Raw genomic sequence first — 25,479 nt, forward strand, 5'->3', positions numbered from 1 at the left:
GAAAGAGTCATTCTTCTGCTTTTCATCACAGTGAATGAATGAACACGAGTCTCCTGTTCAGTAATGAGAGAAGGCGAAACTGAAGGTTTACTGCATGTGATTCCACTTATTTAAGTATGTGCATAGTCCACCCTCCCTCTGTAGGCTCTATAAAGTGAAGTGAAGAAGTTACTGTGGGGAATACAATCAAAGTGGGACATGACCTGATCACATACAATAATATGCATCTAATGTTGGGGCGTTATCAATGGCTGAAAGCTGAACTATCAATCAAAACCTATGCCATGTGTCTCTATGACTGGACTCCCATTAACCCCTTGTGATAAGCATAAATCAATCCTGAGGCGGAGCGAAGGACATGATGAAAAGAGGATTCACAACCAACAAGTTCTCACTCACAACTTACTGACGCTTGGTCAGTGGCAATGTTGACCTGGTTTCACACAGGACATAAACAGTGCCCTGGGTGAGAATCCTGTGTTTGTTTGACCTATTAAACCTCCACTCCGCCCTACGTTGACTTTTTTGCTCATTATATTATGTCAGCTGCTCTGATCGTCTAATAATGACGCTGGAGTTAGTTGAAAGCCTGGTGTGTCTCATACAGGCACTAAAGGGTGCATCGGTATCAGACCCCGAAGGCCTCTGACTAACTTTCTGTATTTTGAAATAACAGGTGGACACACGCATTAATAATGATAAAGCAGGTACAACATGATCGCTACAAGAGAACATTGGTATTGGACGTTTCAGCAAAACCCTGGATTATGTTCAATGACAATGAACGTTTGAAATCTTGTTGTCTACAAATAAACAACTCAGGACCCATGAAAATCAGAACAGTATGGTTATGGTCTGGTAACATACAGATCTTGGTTATGGATCATAAAAACATAAACTACAGGTCTATGGTGCAACATGAGCCAACATCTTCTGCAAGAAAAATGGATACGCTAGGTACCCATCCAACACCCCAGCCTCCACACCTTTACGCTACACCTGGCTACGTAAAGGACTCACAACTGAACATGGATTAGTGGTAATGGTCATTTATAGGATATTGGGCTGCCCTAAAATGTCCGATCCAGTTCATTCATGTCATGTTTTGGAGGGCAAGGAATGGGCCCCACATAATTTTTCTAAATGTTCAAAAAAACATATGTTTTCTATCATAAACTATTTCAGCCATACATCTTCCAAAACAGTGTGTGTGCAGTCTCAGATAAGTCAATGCTCAGTAAGGATGGAGTTGTACAGCATTTAATGAATCCGAATCCAGTTCTGAATCTGCGTCTTGAATCAGCATCCCTTTGAATCCTCCACCGAATCGTTTTAGGAAGTTTGGTGACCCGACGTCCACCGTGGGGACATTTTTTGTTTTGTTGTAAACCCATTTTACAAAGAAGACATCAAATGTATCTGCTGACCAATATCACGGCCAAGGCGATTCAAAGCTCCAAACGAGCAACCAAGTGGATCTCATAGTTGTGATTATTTCAACAGCTGAATAGCTACCTCGATGTCAGTAGTGTACTGAGAGCTCTTGACTTCAACTTGCTTCCTCCATCCCACCTACTGCTGACAGTGGCTTCACTCACCAGTGGAAAAAAACACAGAGCCCAGCACGGCCGCCAGGAACCACCAACACATCCCAAGTTCAGACACTTCTGGGCCGATTATATGCAAACACACCAGTAATCAATGACATGTGTGTTTCAGCTTCTATATGTGATTATAATAAAGCAAACAACTACCAATATTTGAATGTAGATTCAGGAAACACTGCTTATTCTTTATTCATGAACAAATAAATCTTTCCATAATTCAGTCCTTAATGACACGGCTTACTATGCTGTATGACTTCACGTGCCGGGCTAAACGAATGGATTCATCTGCCACATCACTGAAGCCAACTTTGGATGAAGTGGAGCAGACTCGGCCACAGCACGGCCCTTGTAGTCTCGGGGAGCGCCGCCGTTAACAAAGACTCTGGAGGACAGCAAAAGAAGAGGTCTATTTTTGCCAGACCAACAAAGATCTTCCTCATTCTCCCGCAGCTCCAAAGTAATTCTGTGTGCCATTGTGGCCGAATCAATACCCGTGTATGGGGACATGTCTTCAGCACAATCCTGTGAAAGGAGGGCCAGGCTTCTCAAAAGCTGGGCTTTAAAGAAGACACAAGGAGCATTTCATTAGCGGTTAGCTGGACCTATAATAATGTTGTTGTCTTTGATTGAGTCAGACTAGTTTAGCGGCGAAGGAATATGTCTGAAATAGTAGCAGTTTCATGAAGGAAAAGGTGACGCCTGCACAATACTGCAACACTTTTATTGACTACATTACGATTCTACTTGGATCTTCGACAGGTCAAAATGTTAGAGAAAAGGAAGCTACACCCGTATTCACACATTATGCACACCAGTCGGCAAACAAGCTCTATGTCAGGTGTGATTGGATTTTAAAAAGTGTGATATGTGCATATCTTTTTTAACTTGAAGAAGTTGCAATTGCGATGCATTTTCATAATCATGGAGTCAATAAAGATATGCCCAATATGATACAAAATACAAAGTTATGAGTGAACAGAAGGTACACAATCACCATTATGAACTCAAGATTTAGGCCGACAGATTAAAATATAAATTTTGTTGTGACCTTTTGGATTACCACACAGGCAGAGTGGGCTACTGCCCCAGTAAAGACCTTAAAGACCTCATTATCTGCAGATATCTGGTGTAGAGGGACTCTGTGTCTGTCTAGTTTTAAAACTGGTAATTAAACTGGTGTGTTTCTGGGCCTCTGGGCAAAAATATAACGAAGCTGCCAGTTGTTCCCACTGTACCTGACTAGCACTCAAACACATTGTATACATACTGTTGAATGGGAGGAAGTGAAGGTCAACAAGGGCCTTAAAAGGGGGTTAATCTGGCCCCAAAATAAAGACATCTGTACGTATTTGTGGTGGTCTACATTACATTAGACACAGGATATATATTTGTTAATGAAAGTAGCACTTTTGTTATTCTTCAATATAGGCCTGTGATTGCTGTTTCTCTGGAAAAGCAAACTAAAAACAATTATTTCATCAAGCTCACTTTCTATGTACATTTGCAATAAAGAAAAAGCCCCTTCGAATTGATGTGTGCTTCATTCATGGTCTTCCTGAAATTCTTCTTTTTTTTAAATAATTTTGTTTATGTAGCTTTTTATGCAAATTGCAATGTGATTTTATCAATACAAGAAGTAATATTCAATGCTATTTTAATTGTTATATATGTAGTTGTTTAACTCGTATTTATTTAACTAGTATTTATATAACTCGTGTGTTGTATGTCTCATGCAGTACATGAACAGAATAAATACACTAGACTTAAAAAAGACAGATACAGGCAGTTTGAACTGGTTTTTTGTTTTTAGAAAAGTAGCCTCCGTGTGTGTGTGTGTGTGTGTGTGTGTGTGTGTGTGTGTGTGTGTGTGTGTGTGTCTGTGCGCATGTGTAGTGTTTAGACCCAATCGAAGCAGTGATTTTACTCTCTTTTCGCAGAGAACTTTGATGAAACCCTTTTATTCAAACGTGAACAATCTGATCAGCTAACTGATAACAGGCTAATTTAATATTGAGATACTTGTCTCCGCGGAATGCCTCCCCTCTCCCCGCCGCCGTCATCAACAAGTGTCTCGCGCACCCTCGGAGCCCTTTCAGTTGCAAATTGCATGCACGCACGCACGCGGAAGCTCCTCGCCCTCCCATTGGTCCGCACCCGGCCACTGCACGAGAACAGGGCAACTTTTGCAGTGCACGGGCAGATGAGTTCAGTGTGTGAGTTGGCCGACTGACAACAAGTGGTTTTCCGCAGATAACTATTTCACAGCACCGAGGAGAGGCAGCAGCGAACTTTGTGAACACCGTCCCCGTGTTTCAGTATCAAAGTAATGACTGACGCAAACAAACTTTTAATTTAACAGAAAAATAGAACTGCTCGTCCGTTGCGGTTGTTTGGTGTCCCCGGTTCGTCGTGAGTAATTAGTTGATTCGCATCACCCGGTGAAATCTGCAGGGAAACCTGGCAACAAGTCGCCAGGTGGACGGCGACAAAGAGGCTGCTGTGCGACTGCGTTTCAACTCTTCAGTAAGTCGTGACAACTTTGCTACATCTGTCCCAACATGTACAGCATGATGGAACACGAGCTGAAGCCGACCGGCCAGCCCCAGTCTCACCAGACCTCCCAGGGAATGTCACCGGTCACCGGCAACATGACCGGGGTCATGGGCGGCAATGGCAACTCTCACCCGGGCTCCAAAACGGCATGCGCCCCCGGAGTCGACCCCATGGATAAAGTCAAGCGGCCCATGAACGCCTTTATGGTCTGGTCTAGGGGACAGAGGCGCAAGATGGCTCAGGAAAACCCCAAAATGCACAACTCCGAAATCAGCAAGCGGCTGGGAGCCGAGTGGAAGCTGCTGACCGACGCTGAGAAGCGGCCTTTCATCGACGAGGCCAAGCGGCTGCGGGCGGTCCACATGAAGGACTACCCCGACTACAAGTACAAGCCACGCCGCAAGACCAAGCCCATGCTCAAGAAGGACACTCAGGTGGGCAAGTACCCGCTGTCGGCAGGTAGCCTGCTGGCGGCGGCACAAGGCCAAGGTGGTAGTCCGAGGATGGACAGCTACGGCTGGGGCCCCACCGGGGGGTACGCCGGCATGCAGAGCGAGGCGCTCGGCTACACGCAGCAGCTCCACCGGTACGACCTGTCAGCTCTCCAGTACCCGCCCTCCATGTCAGCGGCGCAGACGTACATGAACGGAGCCAACTCTTACAGGTGAGTTGTGTCTGCTGTAGCTCTGCACAATAACGTCCAACATGTGTTTTAGTCACGTCACTTGCTGGAGAAAGGGCAGTGGAAATAACCAAAGTGCGGCCAAAACTTCAAATTGTGATATATTTTTTTTTTTTTTTTTTTTTTTTTTAAATATATTATCTTTAATACTTTAATAAGTCAGTATTTGAAGTTGAACTAAGCGCTGAGAAAATGAGATTCAAGGTCTCCAACATGCGCAGTAGGCCGGATCCACCTGCGTGAGACACAATATGGCGTTTTTTAAATTTGTTTTTTAATCAAAGTTTTATTAAAATGTACTGTTTCTTGAGGCACTAAACACTGCCAACACACAGTATATAGCATGGGACCTGGTGATGGCCTCCTTCAAAAACAAAATAAGTTTGATGAAATGGGTGGGAGCAGTTTTAAATGCCAATCAGTGGATTATCTTCAGTCTAGTGGGCGAGCATGCGCAGTGAACTAAGGCGTTTAAATAATGCATTTTTATTTAACTCTTCAATTCAATTGAGTGGTCAGCCTTATTATTTGTGACACCACGTAAGTACACTTTCCAAACTTAAACGTGTCCATACACACACCTGTTCCATACACAAGAGTTTGTGACTTTAAATTAAACTTGGAACAAACAGTAAAACATGCACTTCTGTTTTGATAATTCACCTTAATTGTTTTGTTTGACTGAATGTTAAATACTGTACAAAATAAGAAAATGAATATAATGATAAATAGTGTGAAAATACAGCTCCAACCTACAGAGTGCACTTTAAAAATGTGCGACTTTAATCAGGTGGAAGTGTTGGGATAAAGTGCATTCAGGCCCATTGAGTCACTGAGGAGCTGTGGCTGCGATGGAACAACAGGCTTCAGTCTGCTGCCTACTTGTTATGCGTGTGACGCTCTGCTCTGGGCTGGGTCCTGCCTGGAATGTTGATCAGGGTGACTTGACGGTAGGAAGGGCTGCTCTGTGTGTGGTCCTCTACCCACAATCCCCTATTCCTGTTCCACCATTGTCCCAGTTACACTTCTGGGTCTCTGCCTCCTGCCTTACGGGTCCGACACCCCCCCCCCCCCCCCAAAGTACAAAGCCTGAACACTTTAGATGGATGATGTGGAAATCTATTCCAGTATCTGATTATTAATTTTTTTGAATGATGATTTAACTGCAGACATCTTGGTTCTCCAGCAGGTGAATCCTTTCTAAAGCTTCACTGAAAGATGATTTGCTTATCGGCTACTCGCTTGTCAGAGACTTTGAGTCGTGTTGGAAGCCAAAACTTGTTGATGTCCGTCCTCCTGTCCTGAATCACAGCAACGGACAAAGCTTTTCAAAGGGTTTCTTAAAGATTGGTCTTCACGACCACTTGTCAACAGATGCTCAGAAATCGTAGCAAATATATACTCGGTAAATTCAAATAGTATTAAAAAATCTGTTGAATTTCTGTTATGTAGTATAAAACTAGAACCAATTAGCTTTATTAGATGGTGCAGAGACAATTGGAATTAAATAGGAAGTTGTCTGTTGGCAGGTGTCTCTACAACGACACCCCTCAGTCATTGGGAATGATCAAGTCCTATTCTCCCATTGTGTCTCCTGTTACCCCAACTCTGTCTGCTCCATGAGGGACTTTTAGAATTATTCATCCATCCCTTTCTTCTCCTGTTCACAAGTATAGTTGTAGAGAAGCAGCTCTAATGTCCTGTTATCCATATTGGTTTATCTTCACCGTCTTATTAAAACGTTTTTAGTCGGCAGCTGACACCTGATGAAGCCGTGTCAAAAGACCAATGATGTGACCGCGATCAAGAGCCCTCGCCACCTAAAGATGCGTTTACTTCTCTTATTGGTGAAAAGCAGAGATCGTTTGCATTGTGTCGCGCATAAAGTAGCACAAAATGGTAAACGAATGATTTAAAATGTAACTTTCCTCAACCTGTGAAAAGAAAGTTTTGCTTCAGTTGGTGTGAGATGAACGTTGGGACATCAGATAAACGACAGAAGATGCAAGTCAAAGTGTTTCAGTGTTGCTGATTGTCATCATCAGGATCTAAATACTTGGTCTATATTAAAGTGTTTTTTATGGGATAAAAGAAGACATTCAGAATTAAGGTGCTGAAAGTGAGTAAAGAATACTTGAAATGAGTTTTGATTTGTTACACAGTAATCATGATTTGTAACATCTGTTTCTGATGCACCGTGCAGCCAGAGACGGTGTGCAGTTGACATTTTTTTAAAATCTCTTTGGCATCACAGCGTCCTACAGATCCATTGACTGAATGTGTGACTAAAGAGGAACGGTGACAGTGCATCTTATTAACCATTATCGTAACATCCTGTCCCCTACAGCCCCATGTCGTACAGCAGCAGTCCCCAGCAGCCGAGCCCTGTCACCATGTCCATGGTGAAGGCAGAACCGGTGTCCCACTCACCTCCGACGGGGACGCCCAACCACCACCGGGGCCCTCTGCAGGGAGACCTCAGGGACATGATCAGCATGTACATCCCCGGACCAGGGGGGGACGCCGGCGACCCCTCAGCAGCACAGAGGGGCTACACCAGCGTCCAGCAGCACTACCTCTCCGGAACCGTCCCACTCACACACATCTAGGACTTGAAGTGGGAGTCACGGGGGTAGTGGTGGGGCGGGGGGGACCTGAGTGGGAGGACCAGAAATGCTCACGGTGCACAACTGGCTGTACGGAGATGGGAGTCGGGTGTGGGGGACTTTATAGACGGGCAAAGAGACGTGACGGAACAAACGCAGTTCCCAGACACAACTCTATTTTGATTCATTGAAAAGCTGTTTTTCTACCTCTTTGGTGCCACACAAGTTAAGATAAATGCCACACACACCCACCACACGTACAGAGCGGAGACTCCTCCCTGCCCCACCAGCCTCCAGCAGACTTCTCTCCACGAAGGACTGCAGTGAAGACCGAGCCCACGTCTGTTTATTGTGTACATATGAGGAAATGTTCTGTCTTTTTCTGTCTTCTTGTCTTTTTATATTTTAGAAACTTATCCATTAGAAGTCAAAAGACTCCTTCTTTTTTTTTTTTTTTTTTTTCTTTTTTTTAAATACCACTTTAAAACACTTGTGACAGTGGCACTCATGACGGCTCCACCATACCCAGTCGGTGCCGGGTAGCTGGTTTATTTGCCTGCTGTCCACAGCACAGGGACTAAAGCGACCTGGCAGCCCGGTCGGTGGATCACAATCGCTCAGCTGGTGACGGACAAATCACCCGAGCTGAATCGCTCTGGTTGTTGTTGGTTGTTGCTGCCCTGATGCGTGAGCGGAGCTAGAGGGCAGCCGGGTGCCGGTGGGGATAAAGGGAAGGAAATGCACAACTTGAATGAAAGAGCTTTTTTTGGGGTGGGGGGGTGGGTTAAATGAACTCTTTGTACCTTGGATTTGGTTTTAGTACTCTTGTATTTTATTTTGAACTGATGAGATCTTGTTGGATGACACGGAAACCACCTGTTGGGACAATCAGCACTGCATCCACAGGAATAAACGGAACACACTGGCCTCTGCGATGCGTGGTGTCGCTTTAGAACGTAGAACCGGGCTGGTTCTAAACATTTCAGTCAGGTCTAGTGTCCCCAGTCTCTCCGCGTCACTGGATGTATTGTCTGGGAAAGAGGTGACACTGTTTTTTTGCTGCCTTTTATGAGTTTTATTTGCTATAATTAGTTTTTAGAGTTGATATTTTTGACGTTATTGTTCAGAGGCGTTGTTCTGGCAGCATCCTGAGTCGCTCTGTGTATTCATTGTCACTTTGCTCTAGGCAAGAGTTGTATTGTTTTATAGGCTTTTCAGTAAGTGAATGAAATTTGATATGAAATGCTACAGTTCAGTGGTTTTATTCCAAAATAACAGATTAAGATTTACATGTTCTGTCTTCCACCAAGTAAACTGGATTGACAGAAGGCCTACCAGGCATGTGTGTTTAACTCCCAGTGAAGAGAATGTATCCAAGTGAGTTTCAGATTAAATCTCCAGCAAACGTTTTTCAGATATTTACCTGATGGTAATTCTATCAATCTCTAGAAATGCGTGCTTTTAATCCTGGTTCTCTCAAACTGACAGTCCTGTTATTTCTTTGTTCTCCTGTCTAGCCTACTGTCTGGTTATAGTGCTGCTATGGACCTAAAGGGAACTTTTACTTTCAGCCTCCAGAGAAACACTGTGAATATTGAATGTGGTAGATTATTCCAACTGTTTAACTTTGAAGCATTCCATTACTAACTCGACATGCACTGGAAACAGATGCCTTACTTATCTTTTTGACAAAGGGAGAGCGGTTTTATTAAAGTAATGCCTGAATGTTTACATTGTTACCCGAGTGTTTTAACTTTTTTACTGACTTGTATCTCTATTTTTTTTTTTAGAATGAATTCTCTTGTATGTAAATGCTGCCATATACTAGAGTTACTGTATGTAGCATTCATGTAAATAATGTAAACATTTTTAGGCTCTTATACTAAGAGTCTCGACTCCTTTTTGATTATAAAAAAAATCTGTTATGGCATTCATGACAATATTAATAAAAAGTACAAATCCTTTTTTTCATTAATGATGTCCCGTTAACTGTGTATTTTATGAGTTAAGTGAAAAGCCTTTTTATCACATGACCAATGCATTCAGTGGCCACTTTATTAGGGACACTTGAACAAATGAATGCAGTCTTTTAAAAACCACTCGAGGTCCACTTACCAGCACTTTCTGAAGCTTTCTACCGTATCACATGTTTTTCATCAGCTGATGGAGTGTAATAAAGTGAACCTTATTTGTAGGCTAAGTTGATTCAGCTTTATGTTTATTTGTGTTGTACTGGTCATAATACTGGTGTTTTGTCAATTCATTTACATGAGGTGCAATGTTGGAGTACAACCCTCAACATGCAGTCCTCCACCTCTAACGACCTCTATTCTGAACAGTTGGCCGTGTCAACAAAAACTCAACAAAATAAAAAATCTATAAAGGTATAATTTGCTGAGCTGCTGTGTTGGATTGCATTACATTTTACAGGCGTACCTAATAAAGTGGCCACTGAGAATAAGTGTTTATTGTAATCTATATACTGCTTTAGAGCACCAAACCAGTGTCAAGTAATTTTTGTCCCCTTAAAAGCATGTCAGTGTTTTATACAAGCACTACATGTGTCACATCTTTACATTCGTCTTATAGCATAACGTTCATATGATATGGAACTCCACTTAGACCGAACTACAAATGTTTAACTCATCACAGTGAACGTCACATCTGCAATAGTTTTTGTCAAACTGGGATTATTGGTGCGGGTGGATTTAAAAAGAATGATGCAGACTTAATAAGTGTGTTCACTGTGTTTAAGACACTTTTCATTGCTCTAAGAAATTAATGGAAATCAATAACAACCTGCAACAGTAGAAAAACTGCATTTCAAATATTTAACAAAATCATCTTTAATTTCTAAAACACATCCGGGTGATTATGAAACTGGTCCGCAATGTTCCTGCGTGCGTTCACATTTCTCAGTAATATTGTATCGGCCAATCATGAACGTGTATTGTCTGACGTGATCGCTCATAGTTATTGTATCATCGTGCTTATTATTTCATCTCTCCTTTCTCACAAACCCCGTCTGCATCGGTGGAACTGGTTATCTGCGCGTCGTTTCTCAGCTGTTGCTTTAAACATGACCTCATCCACCCGAATCATTAGGAGCAAATAAGAATGGCATACCAGCAATCAAAAGCGACCTCTCCCCACTTCTCACAGCGTCTTCACAGGCGGAGCCGTCAGCTCCGAGTGGAAACCTCGGGACAAAAGTGAACATTAGCGGGAGAACATGGGTGTCTTGCCGGGGTGGGAAGATGTGATGGGGGGGGGGGGCAGTCTATAGTGCCTTGGATGATTTAAAGCTCGATTATTTACTTTCTTATCTTTACCCTCTTTTAAAATTCACTTTCCCCGTTCCCCCCCTCCTCCCCTTTCTCCCCCCTCCTCCCCCCACGTCTCTCCACAGAGAAAGCGGGTGGATGGCCCGTTCGTAATTGGCCGTGTCGGAGGCGCATTGTCCGAGGCTTTTCAGGCCGCAGGTGCATATAGTAAAGCCGGAGTCTCCGCTCCTCCCCCGGGCGTCTTTGTTCCCTCTCCCTGCTTCCCCCCACTCCCCCGCCGGGCAGAAAATTAGGGCTGCTTTTTGGGGCTTCGTCCTCTGGCTTAACCCTTTCACCGACCGCCGCCTTTCTCATGGAAATGGGAGAGAACCCCGCACCGGCTAATCGGTCACTGAGGGGAGGGGAGAGGAGGGGGGAGGAGGGGGAGAAGAGACGAGGGCAGCAGGATCAACCGGAGGAGGAGGAGAACGGAGAACAGATGTAAGGGAGGGGGGGGGGGGGGGGGGGGGGGGGCGGGTGTAGCTTGTATCATGCAGCTTCTCAAACTATAAGTGAAAGTGATTTCACAGGTGATGGGATATGATACATTTTAGCTCATGTACAGTTAATTATGAAACTTCATGGACTGCTTTAGACTTTTATTTTACTAAATAAAAGTCCAACACAAATAAAAGTCCAAAAAGGAATAGTATAAAAGTCCAACTTTTATTTATACTCTTCCTTCCTGGTCCCCCAGAACCCCACCTGGAACTTCCTGAGTCTCTCAAGGATCCCTTGACCCTCATTAAGAACCTTTGGAACTACCTCAAGGGCTCAAGGGACCAAATAGACATAAAGCAGGGTTCTTTATGTCTACACGCCTGGTTAAATAATAGTAGGATGAAATAGATGAATTCATAAAACTTCAAAAGAATTTTAGTTTTGAACTGGGGAATATCGATGTAATCCAGCTCTCTTTTAACAAGTCAGTGAAAAGCTGAGCAAAGCCTCTATTGTGCACAGTTCATTTGATTCTGCTGCTGTGAAGCATTCTAGTATTTCAGACTGGAGATACGTGGATAGAAATTCTTCAACAAGTGAAAGTTTGATTAGCACCTTTTCACCTCTTTTTGGCGGCCGGCGTATTTGCAGGTTGAATTTGGCACAGTACCAAAGCAACGCTTCTTGCCCTGTAACCAGCGGAAGTTGGAGCATATATGTGGGTTGTTTTGGCTGCGGTCCATGGGCGGGGAGGGGATGGGGTAGGGAGAGGAGTGGGTGGAGAAGGGGGTGGAGAGAGTGTCAATGGAAAGGATTTTCTGGTCCAATACATCCCATCACTTAGCAACGAGCAGTGAGGCTTCAACAAGTGGTTGCCATGGATCTGCAGAGAGTGACTTAAAAGTCTCCACAAAGAGCTGTAGTCAGCCTCTGTGTGTGTGTGTGTGTGTGTGTGTGTGTGTGTGTGTGTGTGTGTGTGTGTGTGTGTGTGTGTGTGTGTGAGTGTGAGAGAGTTTATGAGTGAGAATCAGGTGGTGGTTACCAACAGGGTTTTTTTTTTTTTTAAAGTGCGAGTCGGCATTTACTGGTGACACACAATCTAGTCATAACCTCTATGTGTTTTTTACAAGCGCCTGGATTTGAGTCCCAGCTCGTCTCCTGCGAAGTTAATTTATGCTCGCTCACTGGCAGGTCAAGCTCTCATTCACTGGCTGCTGTTGTCTCTTTCTTCAATGAACATTCCAACAAGTAAGAGGAGGAATTAGGAATTATATCAGCACAAAAAGACAGGAATGAGTTTGGCAACACTGCTCCGGGAAATCACCACTTCAAAAGCAGTCATGGAAAAGCGGCCTGGATTTTTAATGTATATCCTGCAGCATTCCCGCAGGAGCCCAGACCCCAACTCTTATCTGCATGCACAGCAGGGCAAACACCGTCCTATGTACACACACATGCACGTAGACCTAGACATGTAAACACATGAACAGGAGAGGCAGAAGAGGATTAGACCTGCATGAAAAATGTATTTGAGTTCAGGCAACAGGTGAAAAATGTGTTTCACATTAAAGTCTAAATTCTGACTTTATTCTCATTATTCTGACTTAATCTCAAAATTCTGATTTTATTCTCAGAATCCCGACTTTATTGTCACAAATCTGACTTGATTTTAAATCTCAGAATTCTGACTTTATTTTCCCAATTCAGAATTCAATCTGATTTTATTTTTGAGAATTCTGACTTTATTCTCAGATTTCTGATTCAAATCCAGGATTCTGATTATATTTTCACAAATCTGACTTTAATCTCAGAACTCAAACTTTACACTCAGAACTCAAATACATTTTTAATGTGGCCCAAATCCTCTTCCGTAGTTTGAAGATCAGAATCGTATCAAAATTCTACTAAAAACTCCCTCTCATTAGATGCTAATGTCGAGCTGTACAAACGTTTGTATTGTATCCTCTTCATTCTCATGTGTACCGACACGGTCCTTACATTAACGCGTCCCCTCACTGCCTGGGACCTACTGAAGTTAGAAACCATGGGGCTCCTGCACCCTTCCAATCCATCCTTTCTATACAACACAGTTAATCGGTGCTGAACAAAGCATGCAAGCGCTTCAGAGCAAAGAGCATTTAGATCTGCTCACAACTACGTTATAGTGCGTCATCAACCATTTATCAATCCTATATATACTGCTGATAAATACTAAATAGGGGCATAAAGAGTGTTACCCGAACCTGCCTTATACACACCTGGCCTCTATGACAGTTAAAGGACGGGTTGAAAAGTTTTTCAAGTCTGTCTTAAAACGTTAGTCAGGTGCCCGTGTGAACATTGATACAGGTTTTGTTTCCTGTAATCCTTCCTCCTGTTCACACCAAAAGATCCCCACCAGTGTGATGAGGGACAACATTCACAGTTCTTGATACGTTTTAAGTTCACGTGAAGTTAACATGAGGCCTCAGCAGTCTGAGTTATTAACGATAATGATAAAAACAACAGCAATCGATTGACAAAAATAAACTTTATTTGTACAGCACCTTTCATACAACAAAAGCAGAACAGAATGCTTTATGATAATGGAAAATAGACATAGAATGCAAATAAACAGGGGACATAAGATAAATATAAGAGCAAATTGGCAGTCACAGCCTCTTTAGTACAACATTCCCTCTTTTTGTTTCTATCTTTCCATGGCAGCTCACCAGGAACACTGCCCGGGGGAAACTCAAAGTGTTTATTTTGTATGTAAGTACATTGAGAGCCATGGAAACCAGAGTGAAATCCCTTGTGTGTGAAAAACACAATTGGCTAATAAAGCTGACTCTAATAGTGGTTGTGATTCTAATGAACTATTAATATAAATGTGATATTAATCTAATCTTAAGTAGGGTTGTAACCGTAAACCCAGACCCTGAAGAACCGAAGGCTTTTGCACACCCAGCATTCACACCCTCCTCCACACGGCCGGTTGGGACGAGCTCCAGCGTTGTTTGCCGGCACGCAGGTGAATAGGTGGGCGTCTGCCGTTTCGACAGCTCTCCGCTTCACTTGTGATGAACGTCAGCCCATGAACACAAGATCTGCCGCATTTTTGAGCGTGCAAGCGGGTGGCACGCAATACCTGGGAGGGCACGCACACGCACACAGCGAGGCTGAGCGGGATAAAGGTGCGATAGGAATCATTGTTTTGTCTGAGAACTGCAGAGGTCACATACTCCATTAGAGGGGGGGGGACACACACGTGTGCAAACAACAATTTTCTACTAAAACACATGTGTTTGGTTGGAGCATGCCTTCCACCACATAAAAAAAAACGAATCAACGTTTACGAAAAGACAACACACTTGCAGGACTCGAAGCGGAACCGTTTTTCAGAAACGGGAGTCTCTGAATCGGACGGACCACCATGACGGCCAGCAGGGCTGTCAGCAGATACAGGCCCCACCGCCACTAATAGAGGGAAGTGTTTGCTAAGCCATGAAAGACTTGACTGACAGGTAACCCTAATGAGGTATGTGTGTGCAGAAGGTGGGGAGAGGCACACCCTGAGGTGAGGAGAAAGGTGGATGTGTGGGAGGAGTGGCTGGAGGAAGGAGCGGCAAAGCTTCTGTTTTCTGTGTTTGTGTGCCCAAAGATTTAACCAACTATGATTAATGTGACCACAGGTGTTTGCTACGTTTGTGGGAATCCGCAGAGACGGAGACTGACAGCGTTAGTATATCAGAAGGGCTTGAATTAGTACAAACATGTGGCCTGTAGCAGGACTCAACGTTGACTTTCAGAAGTGGGCATCAGCTTCTTGGTTGCCGAAACTTGAAAACACGATTGCTATTTTTAGCTTCATAATGAAAATCTTGCATGTGGCGGTGTTTACGGGCCCGTCAATGGGTGTGCCAGCTTTTGCAGCCTCCGCCTCATTATGTGAGCGCTACCTTGAACTAGTGAACATGAAGCGTGGCTTATTGAGGTGTTGAGTCATTGGCTTTGCAGAATCATTTTCTGTCCAGCTCAAAGATGCCGGATTACTTTGCCTCCCACATTATCCCTGTTCGTTCAGGTTCATCTGGTTCTTTCCTCTCAATTTGCTTGTGCGTCCGTGACGTTGACAATGCCGTCAAGCAACTTTACTTGAACTTTTCTTCTATCGTTCCTGAAAGAGACGCCTGTACACACCCAAGTTCACTCACCAACGCACGTGCAGCATTGTCTGGTTCCCGTTCTGACTGTTACAGCAATATTTAAATATCACTAATGCAACAAATGTTAAAAAATGCATTTACTTTGTGGTGCATGTTTTGCTGTTTGCAGTCCCGCCGTTGCCACTGATGGCAACCAAAGGCCAAGAGTTGGTTGCCAAATGTAACTTTGTAGAGTTACAAGCCAAAAAGCAGCGTCAGGCTAATGTTTTCCCTCTGAACCGCTCAGTTAACTGCTTGAGGTTCCAAGAGGTGACATAATCCAACATTTCATAACAAGCGAGGACAGAAAATACATATAGATTTAGCAATAGTAGCACAATGGCTCGAGGCGGAGCTGCTGTTCTCAGTATTGGCCCTTTGACCGGTATCGTGTATGGCTGTGAAAACGCCCTGCGTGTCTAGATGCTCTGATAAACACATGTTTACCACACTCACCGTGAACCTCGGCGATGAAGCCTTTCGGGCGGATGAAAGGAGTGTCGGCGCACTTCATCTTCATCAGTGTTTCCATTCTCCTCCACTCCATTCAGCATGTTTTTTTTTTTTGCAGATTGTCCGAGATGGTTAAACGCAGCTTGTTGATGAGTCTGATATGAAGAGCCCACACATAAGTCAGATCGCAGGTGCGATAGAGATTTCAAGGCCCTCTCGGCCAAACAACAGGAACCCTCACATTATCTTCAAAACGTTGCTCATAGATGCCTCAGAAGTCTGAACAAAGGCCTTAACCTCCCCTCCAAATGTTAGATTTAAAGGGAATAAAAAATGTTTCCCCATGTTTAATTATGCTAGCAGGTCGAGCAGGTAGAGTGGCTAAGGACATTTGTTTCACTTCAGGGTTGATATCACTATTCATCTTTATAATTTATTTTACCATGTGAGTCCAGTTTAGAGTGTTGTAATCTTATGACGGGTAACCCGTGGCTCACCTGTACCTAAAAGCTTTAGCGAGGTTAGCACAGAGCAGCAGTGGAGTGGTGAGCCTAGTCTGACGCTAACGAGGGAAGAAAGACCTCCCAAGATGAAAAGTGGCAGGTGATCGGGCCCAGCGAACACACCAATCTGCACCATCTCCGCTCCACAATCAGACATGAGCCAGCCTGCGGCTACTCGGCCCTCCCACCCCCTCACCCCCTCACCCATCTCTCTCATTAAAAGAAGTTTCCCTTTCTTTTCCTTTTTAACGAAACGCTGCTGTTGATCCCAGGCAGCCAACCTACCCTGTCCCTTGCCTGAACTCCGGCACACACCCGTTAGCATGGTGAAGAAAAGGTTGTTCAACAGAGAGTAGAATGGTGACGCAGGTGATGCGACACACCCTCTGGCATCCATATTGGCCAACATCTCTCGATGGCTTTAAACAACTGTGGTACAAAATGTGCATTTCGTTTGTTTTTTCTTTAAGGCACTTTACTTTAAATTGCTTATTATTATTTCCACCAGGAGATTATGTATTCGGTCGGACATGCGTGTGTGAGTGATTCACACTTTTAGAAAACACATTTTATTGACATTTTGTACCGTCATTGACCGCTGACAAGTGCTACAGAATCAAAAGGCATTTCCGGCAATCGGCCGGCCTGAAAACATACTAAGTCTGTTGCAGGCTTCATTTTGGCCTTTCTTGTCGCTCAAACACTGTCAAAAGTTTGGTCTCATTTTGAATCTGAGCAACTACAAATTAATTCCATACCGATATGTTATGATCCATACCAGATGAATAAATCCTCGTTTTTTTGTTATCTTGTCCGACACTTATTTTTTTTCATCTACAGTATATGTGGTGTGGACGTCACAGTAGCATTAGAATTGTAGCATACATTTATGCAAAAGGACCATGCACTGTGTAAAGTGTTTGTAGCAAAACGCTAATTTACAACACCTATCCACAGGAGGTTATAAAAAAAAAATAGAAATAGAGAGAAATAAAATAAAAAAGGAAAGAAAATCATCTAAAATACGTCCACAAATGCATCCACATAAACATACACAAGATACAAAGTACATGTGTGTCTGCGGGGGATATTAGGTGTGAGAACATACTGTAGATTGGTTCCTGATTTAATCTATTAAAAACATTATAACTGTGTTGCATCTTGACTGTTAGGGAGCTGGAGGGACAATTGAGGTGGATTCATCTCTTTTTAGTTTGACACTCGGCTGAATCACTCTCCTAGCTTCATCTGTGACACGTTAGGAATGTGTTCTTTAGTAAAGTCAGCTTGTTAGATAGCACACTATAGATAAGCCAACAATGTTGCATTAAACACACCGTGTATTAAACTCTTTTCCTAACCGTAACCAAATGCTGTGAAGTAACTCAACACAACCATACTGAAGCTGAACTACGCTTTAGTCGCCATGAGTGGATATTGTCCTCATCCTGCCACTCGAGACATGCTCATTACAAACCTTTCCTCATTATGTACTTACTGTTGGCATATAGATATCATTTATAGACTTCTGAGCTCCTAAGTCACTCACAAACTAAAGATGGAAGAAACAGAAAGTGCTCATTAGCTGCTCTTAAACTGTGCATTGCAGCAGAAGTAGTGGAACATGATGGTACTGCAAAGTGTGCAAAGTTTAAAAAAAAATAAAGGCAGAAACAGTGAGTGGTGAGGGAAGAAAGATGCAGTGTTTCAGTCCGGGTTCATTCCCAGTCAACAGCAACAGCAGCCTCTGCTGTCTCAAGTGGTAACTACATTAACTCTGTTGCCATCAGAGTGGTGAAGGGTCCCTCACTATTCTAATTAATCGAAGGGGAACGGACCGGGACGGAGAGGAAAGGAGACATGTCTTCAAGTGAGGAGAAAAGACTTTCCTTTTCCTGTGTGACACCCCCCTGTTGTGCACACGGCTTATCTGATTACCGAGACCGAAGACATCTGAACCCACGGCACCCTCACCAAGAGCCCACTGAGAGAGTGACTGGCAACAGGTAAGGGTCTCGCCTCTGTAGGGGCGACAAGTCAAGCCATGGTAACCGGCGGTCAGTGAGTGACGTGTGAATATGCCCCAGTGGCGTTTCCGTCCACATCATCTTCTCACACCGTGGAAAATACAGTCTGATGGCCAGTGTTAGTTGAATCCTTTCTTCAGCAGCTCTGAATGTGGGGTCTCTGCCCCCCCTCCCCCCAACCCTACTGTCCCTCTTGCCCCAAACTATTCACTTGTCTGTGCCCATGCTCACCTGGACGGGCCTGTTTATATGTTTGGACCTGTACAAGAAGGGTCAGAGTTGACTGACCTTGCTGAGGAGGCTTAGGTGGTTTAACATCTGTGGTATCAGGACCAGGGGTGTTGTTAGTACAGGCACAAGTCTTAAAAAGGAGCTTTTGTTTTTTGGATACCCTCATCCGAGGTAGAATAAAACAAAACCTTGTTTTTAAAATCAAACAAACTTCAGACGTACAGAGGCACCCTTTAGCGTCTGTAGCTACCAACTAACTCCATTGTAAACTCTGCTCACCCAGGAGGCCGCAGTGTGTGTCTCGTGTGAAACTAAAAAGTCAGCGCTGACTTATTTTGTCAAATCAGTCATTAGTCACTTGACTCGTTAGTCGGTCAAGCCAACGTCAATCGAAGTAGACCAAACCAAACGAAGTAGATTTGCTGCCAAAACCTAACTTCCTGCAAAGATGGAAGTTTATTTTGAAATAACACTATGCATGTAACAGGTGGAAATGACATGCAGTCCCTGCCACTCCAAAAACGGACACTAGAGGGGCACATAGAGCGTCATACTCTGAAGTGTAGGGCCACTGGGTGAGGAGATGGGAGTGAGAATGTGTTGATTGTTTTATAATTTATCATGATGGTCGCAACAGAAGTATTTTACAGCGCAAAATACAGCAAAAAGGGATGAAATGCATCAATGTATTGACCCACCCTCAAATGTGCAAAATGAAACAACTCTGGGGATGGTGTTAGAGGGGGAGGGAGGAGTAAATATATGTAAGTAAAAATATATATAAAGCCTACTTTAGGCTCCATCAACTCCACGGAGCTCAACATTTCAAAAATATATCTCAATTTATAATGTTTAAACTACACATCCCAATCGCCACTATAATAGATACTGTTACCACCTTTAAAGATTGTGTACAGAATTTTGAAATTATTTTTAGTTTTTAAGTTCTTCTCATTTGCATACTCTCTATTCATTCTCTATGGAATTTGTTACAACCTATAAGGTAAGAAGTCGAATGAATAAGATACAAACACCATTCCACCTCCATTCCTTTAGTTATATCTCTGACTGACGCCATACTAAGACATACAAGACATTTAATGTGTTACATTTGTGCATGTAATGTATTTGTATTTATATTTTATTTCCCATGAACACGGACGGGCTTTTATTTTGAAAATACATTTGACGCAGGTTATGTACTTAATTTGATAGATAAAGGTGAATAGTGCAGACATGTTAACACCAAGATAAACAACGCGGAAGATAAACAAGTAACAAGGACGAAGAGGGAGAGTATAGCGGGAGTTAAGCTCCTGTCGAGAGGGCAACAAGGTATCAACTGCATTCATGTGTTATTGTAAGGGACCTTACAATTATGGGGGCTGGTGTGGAATTCTGTTTATGAGAAATGATGAAACAACATATCATTACTGGCATCCAAGGTCAAAACTGTTTCAAATCATTTCCACAAAAATAACCGTGATGATGACAACGGTAATCGGAGGCCCTGGATGGGAAAAAATACAAGAGTGTAGTAGGTTGGAAATGCTACATATTTAGTTTTTATTAAAGTCCCCCCCCCTATCTTTCTTATTAATAATTAAACTATTCTAACACTCTTCAGACTTTATATCGAGGTAATACACGATCACGTCAGTAGATGGCGCTTTGGTGCTGCTGTGGATCCATTAGAGCAGAGGTCTTCAACAGGGGGTCCGCAAATATTTGGTTGATTAGACAATTTTACTATTTTTAAATATTTTTTTTTTCCAAACATGAATCTGTCCATTATTTGAATAGTTCAGTATTGTATGCAAGATAACAGGTATGTTTATGCATGGCAGTGGCACGGCCACCCTACTCACTGTACCTTGCACATAACAACATGAATATATGAACCTGTGTATTATTTGAATAGCTTAGTATTGAATGCACAATAACAAGGTATGTTTATACATGGCACTAGGCCCAGTTTAATATAAAACACAATTGTATACAATATACTGTATATAGTCAGGGGTCCCTGCTCCATCTCTCTATCAGTTTGGGGGTCCTTGGCCTGAAAAACATTGAAGACCCCTTCATTAGAGAGACCGTAGCTACAGGCTCCGCTCATGCGCAGCTCAGAATAAAACTAGCTCTGGCCTGAGCATGACGCTAACGTTGGTCCTCTCTCTGTATTAATCCACAGTTAGATCAGTTGGCTACACAGTGCTTGCTAGCCTGTGTAACCTTTGCTGCCGGTCCAGATTTCCCCTAGGTCTGCTGCCGGTAACAAGTACACTAAATGTTCCCAAACATTTGAACACACCAGTGTGAACGGAGCCTGACAGTGATGAGGATCAAGAGGAATGTAATCTCAGTGTATTACACAGCGGGGCAGTCTGGACCCAGCGACATAAAGCCAGCGGGCCCACATGGAAGATATACTTGGCATGTTCTGTTCACGTCCTTGCTTTAAAGTCAAATGTTTGTCCAGCAGATCCAATGTCCCCGCACTCCTCTGTGACTCTCTACAATTAGTTCAAGTTTTGAAGACACCTCTTGGAGAACGTCTAAAAGTTGGCTATGGAAAGAAACGTGCTGCTCTATGATTGAAGCTTAGTGTCCTTTGCCTACTCGCTCTTCTTCTTGCGTTCTGGGGAGCTGTTCCAGTAGTAGAGAACCTGCAGGGCGATGATGCCGTTACAGGCGGAGGATATGACGTAGGTGAGGGCCATCAGAGTGTCTCCAGTTTCCTGTAAGAAGGCGATATGGCTCAAAACTATTTACTTGTGCGACGTGAACGCAGGCTGATAATAAGAGAGTACTTTTCAACATATTACAGCAGGAAACACACACAGTCCTCTTACCTGCAGTGAGGTGAAGATGCGAGCGAGGGATCCAGCAAGCTGCAGGAATACAGAGACAGCAGACAGCTGGCCAGTGTGCCCATTACGGAAGTTAGAGGCCGCCTGGATCAGCTGAGACAAACACACACACACCGTCAGTCTCTCCTGCGTTATGTGTGTGTGTGTGTTCGCACATCTGCATTAGTTACTTTCCTTTACATTTTTGGTAAGTTCACAACATGGAAAGTCATTCTGCATTAGTTCCTGTTTGTACTTTAACTATGGAAACAAGCAACGAACAACGGATTACTGTTAATACTAGTTAATTACTCTCAAAAATATTAGTCATTCATTCTGAAAAACCCCCGTCTCAATAGATAGTTAAACACAGATGAACACAGCACTGACGAGCAGACCGAAATGTCCGCCGCCAAATATGATGCGAAAAATAGAATTGATTCATTATATCAGTGGCGGGCCGTCAGGGCCTGCAAGGCCTTCTCTGCTGGCCTAAACAGAATTACAAAGTTATAGCTATTTTATAATTTAATATTTTTTCTTAAATACACTACATGTATTATAATTTATAAAAATATTTTTCTCATTATCTTATTTTCTCATTGCACAGCTCCTGTCTTCCTCAGTTGCTCTGCTTACAGTGCAGCTTGTTTTAAGTAGAGCTTTTATCCAATCAGATTTCACCTCTGTGTCTCTAGGTAAGAACAGAGGCCTGAGGCCTGCAGACTCACAAGTGCATCCATGTGCAGTTTAAGTGAATGGGGACGATATTGTTGATTGTCATTGTCTTCAACCAATCAGATCAGTTTGACACCTTGGGCGTATTCTTTGACATGCATGGAAGAAATGATGACATTTTTTGCATTTTGCTTGGTGTAGATTATTTTTTTTTTTACCTAGCTTTGTTTTTTAAACACTCAATGGCTGAAGGAGGAGGAGAAATTGATTTGTGAGTTGGGATCATTTAACTGGGATGAAACTCTTTGTCAACAAAGAAAGGAGCATGGAGTTTGGTAAGTCAAGTGCGTTTGTTTTTTTATATCTAATATCTGAATGGCCTGTCCCCTTGAGTGTGTGGCAGAATGTGGGTCGCGGATGTGGCTTGTTTTTAAGGGGTGATGGTGGGTCCTGCAGCCAGACCAGTTGAGAACCACTGTCCTACATGAGCGCAGAAAACATATTCACCACGATTTCAGCTTCTGCATTTTCCAAATGCACGAATATTATTCAAACGTATTGTTCGGTTTATAAGCCTCGTACCGAGCGGTTTTAATACGTATACGTAAATAGTTACAGCCCTAGAAACAAATAATAACCGTAGCTGTGGCGCCATCATGAGGTTATGAGGTGGTATTTCAGCTGCAGGACAGCAGTGAAGGCCCAGGTATAAAATGCACGGCCCGCCACTGCATTATATATTACTATAAATGTATTCGAATTCTGTGGCCTCCGCCTACCCTGCCGACGATGCCGGATGGCAAGGCCTGTAAGGAGGTAACCACTGACATGGGAGTGACTGGAGACAGCACGAGGACCAGCAGGCCAAAATACACAACCAGGAACAGGAGACCTGGGAGAGAGGAGACAATGTCCAAGGACTCAATCCGGCTTTGAGTTTCTCTGGGTTTGGTTCACTTTTATTTCACAATGTAAAGATTCCTATGGGGCGGGTTGTAGCCAGTTTAGACTAGCCCAGACTATATTATAGTAGTAAAATGGTTATTTACTATGTACATTTCTTCTTACTTTAACATGATGGGCGAGAGACAAATATGTAGCCATGGGTACCCTGCACCAAATATTTTGTTTCGCAATAGTTTTGTTGTCAGTGAGTCTTGTGCTAAATCTGACATTCAGAGCATTAATATAGCAGCAAACAACTACTAGTTGTGTAAAGCTATAGTGGAGTAATGTCTGCCTGAGCCGCTCTCCCTCTGTGTGTTTTGTTATCTGAGCTTCTCTGTGTTTGTTTTCATAGCCGACGGCCACGCCTGCCTTCTAGGGCACATTAGTGCACGTGAGCGTCCACCCTTAGGTAAGTCGTACCTCTGCTGGTTCTTCCTCCATAGTGCTGAATGAGGAAGCCGATGGCGACTGTCTGCAGCATGAGGAACAGAGCCTCCCCCCAGGCACTGAGGAAACATTCACACTGTTACTCAACTTCTTACTTAACATGGGACACAAAAAAGTCAGAGCGCTGCAGCTCTACTTCACAGAGTTGATTTGCATTTGGTCCCAACCTGAAAGGGAACTTGTTGGCGATACTGTAGGCCATTGTTCCTGTGATGGCCAGCAGCTCCAGCAGCACAGTGTGGAAGCTCAGCCCCTCAGCGCTCTTTGCTCCCATCAGCTTGAAGATCTGAGGCAGCTTCACTGTGAACAAGGAGGGAGGAGAGAGAGAGAGACTACTCGGTAAGTAGAAGGCTTCAAATGGACCACACGATCAGTGATTCATCTAAATCTTAAACTCAACCTAAATCAGGAGTCCAACTGACTTATGAATCATGAAGAGTGGAGGTGAGGTGTTTTACCCATCACTGATCCCAGGATGATGCCGATCCCCAGGCCTTTGCTCAGTATAATCTTCAGACATGGTACTACAACAAAATATGAAAAGAGATTAGCTGAATGTCATAAATCACATCAAAGTACACACATACACACACACACACACACGCACACACACACACATACAAACACACACCAAATCAGTCACAAAAACAATGTAGCTTTCAACAAATATTACTCAAACAGGAAACATGTTTAGGGACTATTTTCAGCAGTGGATGAATCTTCATGTGGAGCAGTAGTCAGTATTTGGGGCTGCAGGACGGTGTGTCTAACATACTAGTTAGTGTGCCAGAAAGATATTTAGCATGGCCCAATATGGTGTCAAATGCAGTATCCCAGAACATTCCAGGATGTTCTCCTGCATCCAGTCGCATTCTGCAGTATGCAAGACAGCATGCTGTTCTGGCTATTCTGACCCACAATGCTTTGCGCTGCAGGTACATGAGCAAGAGGGTCAAATTTCAAGAAGCAAATTCTATGAGGAAGTAGAATGTCCCACTTGAATGCATACTGCATGCAACAGCACATACTTTGTAAGGGCAGCTGCAGTATCTACTAAAAGTATAAAGTGCGCGATTTGGAACGCAGCTATTGTTTTGGTCACATGTTGACATGGGATGCATTTAATTGAGTAGTTAAAATCAGTCAACATGTGTGTTTTTAAGATGTCGTGCTGCATCTTATACATCTACACATTCATTTCCAGCAGGAATTATTTGCAGAGAGTTCAGGTCACTCACACAGGACCCACAATGTCATAATAACCGGAATGTTTTGTTGTTTTTTTAAGGTCCCAATTTAATGTTTTTACTTACGGTAAATTACTTTCTTTTGATTTAATTGATAGAAAATAGCTAAAGCTGTCTGCTGCTCCTCTAACCTGACGTTGAACGTACATACCGTTCACATAACAGCTGCTTTATGACGTTACGCATTGAGCAATACATCCTCCAAGAGTCTCTTCTGTCACTGAGCTTCCGTATTCAACTAGAAATGAGCCGCTTACCGTCCAGGAAGTTGAAATTGAGAAAGAACTCGTCGTAGCATGATTCTGGCATAAAATATGTCAACAAAAGCCCTTTAAAGGGATCCATAAAGGAAGACGCTTCAACCAAAACACTTTCTTCCGCCATTGTGGTGATAGATGTGACGTTTCCGTTCAATGTGTAACACTAAAGGAGGTCCGCCAGTTCGTGCTGTATATTGAAGAAGACTTGAAACTAGAGAATGATACCATAAACTCATTGTTTACAGTGTTGATTGAGGTAACAAATCAAGTGAGAAGTAGTCATTTTCTCATAGACTTCCACACAGTCAGACTTCTTTGAACAACCAGAGGAGTCGCCGCCTGATGGCGAGGAAAGAGAATGCAAGTTTAAGGCACTTACGCATTGGCTCACTTTTAATAGATGGAGGTTGCCGTCTTGGTCCCAACCAACAGAA

General features: G+C 43.3%; 2 protein-coding genes across 4 annotated transcripts; one reads left to right on the forward strand and one right to left on the reverse strand.

Moving 5' to 3' along the window:
- The first annotated feature begins 4,165 nt into the window (after positions 1-4,165).
- Positions 4,166-9,758, forward strand: sox19b (SRY-box transcription factor 19b). Its single transcript, XM_076086854.1, has 2 exons — positions 4,166-4,824; positions 7,190-9,758. Exons 1-2 carry the CDS (start codon positions 4,166-4,168, stop codon positions 7,449-7,451), a joined length of 921 nt encoding a protein of 306 aa, XP_075942969.1. The 3' UTR covers positions 7,452-9,758.
- A 10,397-nt stretch (positions 9,759-20,155) lies between these two features.
- Positions 20,156-25,345, reverse strand: LOC142946056 (mannose-P-dolichol utilization defect 1 protein-like). Of its 3 annotated transcripts, none has more exons than XM_076087094.1 (7): positions 25,043-25,345; positions 23,997-24,062; positions 23,706-23,838; positions 23,512-23,597; positions 22,923-23,035; positions 21,469-21,579; positions 20,156-21,354 (listed from the first exon to the last, which is right to left on the reverse strand). In XM_076087094.1, exons 1-7 carry the CDS (start codon positions 25,167-25,169, stop codon positions 21,232-21,234), a joined length of 759 nt encoding a protein of 252 aa, XP_075943209.1. In that variant the 5' UTR covers positions 25,170-25,345; the 3' UTR covers positions 20,156-21,231. The 3 variants fall into 3 exon arrangements, with proteins under 3 accessions (XP_075943209.1, XP_075943211.1, XP_075943210.1); XM_076087096.1 differs by having other exon boundaries at positions 23,961-24,062; positions 25,043-25,060; XM_076087095.1 differs by lacking the exon at positions 25,043-25,345 and adding an exon at positions 24,937-25,023.
- Positions 25,346-25,479: the final 134 nt, after the last annotated feature.

The sequence above is a fragment of the Anarhichas minor genome, unplaced genomic scaffold (genome assembly GCF_050575085.1).
Source record: "Anarhichas minor isolate MPS153535 unplaced genomic scaffold, ASM5057508v1 ptg000009l, whole genome shotgun sequence".
Taxonomy (NCBI): Eukaryota; Metazoa; Chordata; class Actinopteri; order Perciformes; family Anarhichadidae; genus Anarhichas; species Anarhichas minor.

Coding starts and splice junctions, on each gene's coding strand:
- LOC142946056 (XM_076087094.1), bottom strand. CDS start 25,169: ATGGCGGAAGAAAGTGTTTTGGTTGAAGCGTCTTCCTTTATGGATCCC. Junction 23,036..23,511: donor TGGAGGAAGAACCAGCAGAG/GTACGACTTACC, acceptor CCTCTCTCCCAG/GTCTCCTGTTCCTGGTTGTG. Junction 21,355..21,468: donor GCATCTTCACCTCACTGCAG/GTAAGAGGACTG, acceptor GCCTTCTTACAG/GAAACTGGAGACACTCTGAT.
- sox19b (XM_076086854.1), top strand. CDS start 4,166: ATGTACAGCATGATGGAACACGAGCTGAAGCCGACCGGCCAGCCCCAG. Junction 4,825..7,189: donor AACGGAGCCAACTCTTACAG/GTGAGTTGTGTC, acceptor TGTCCCCTACAG/CCCCATGTCGTACAGCAGCA.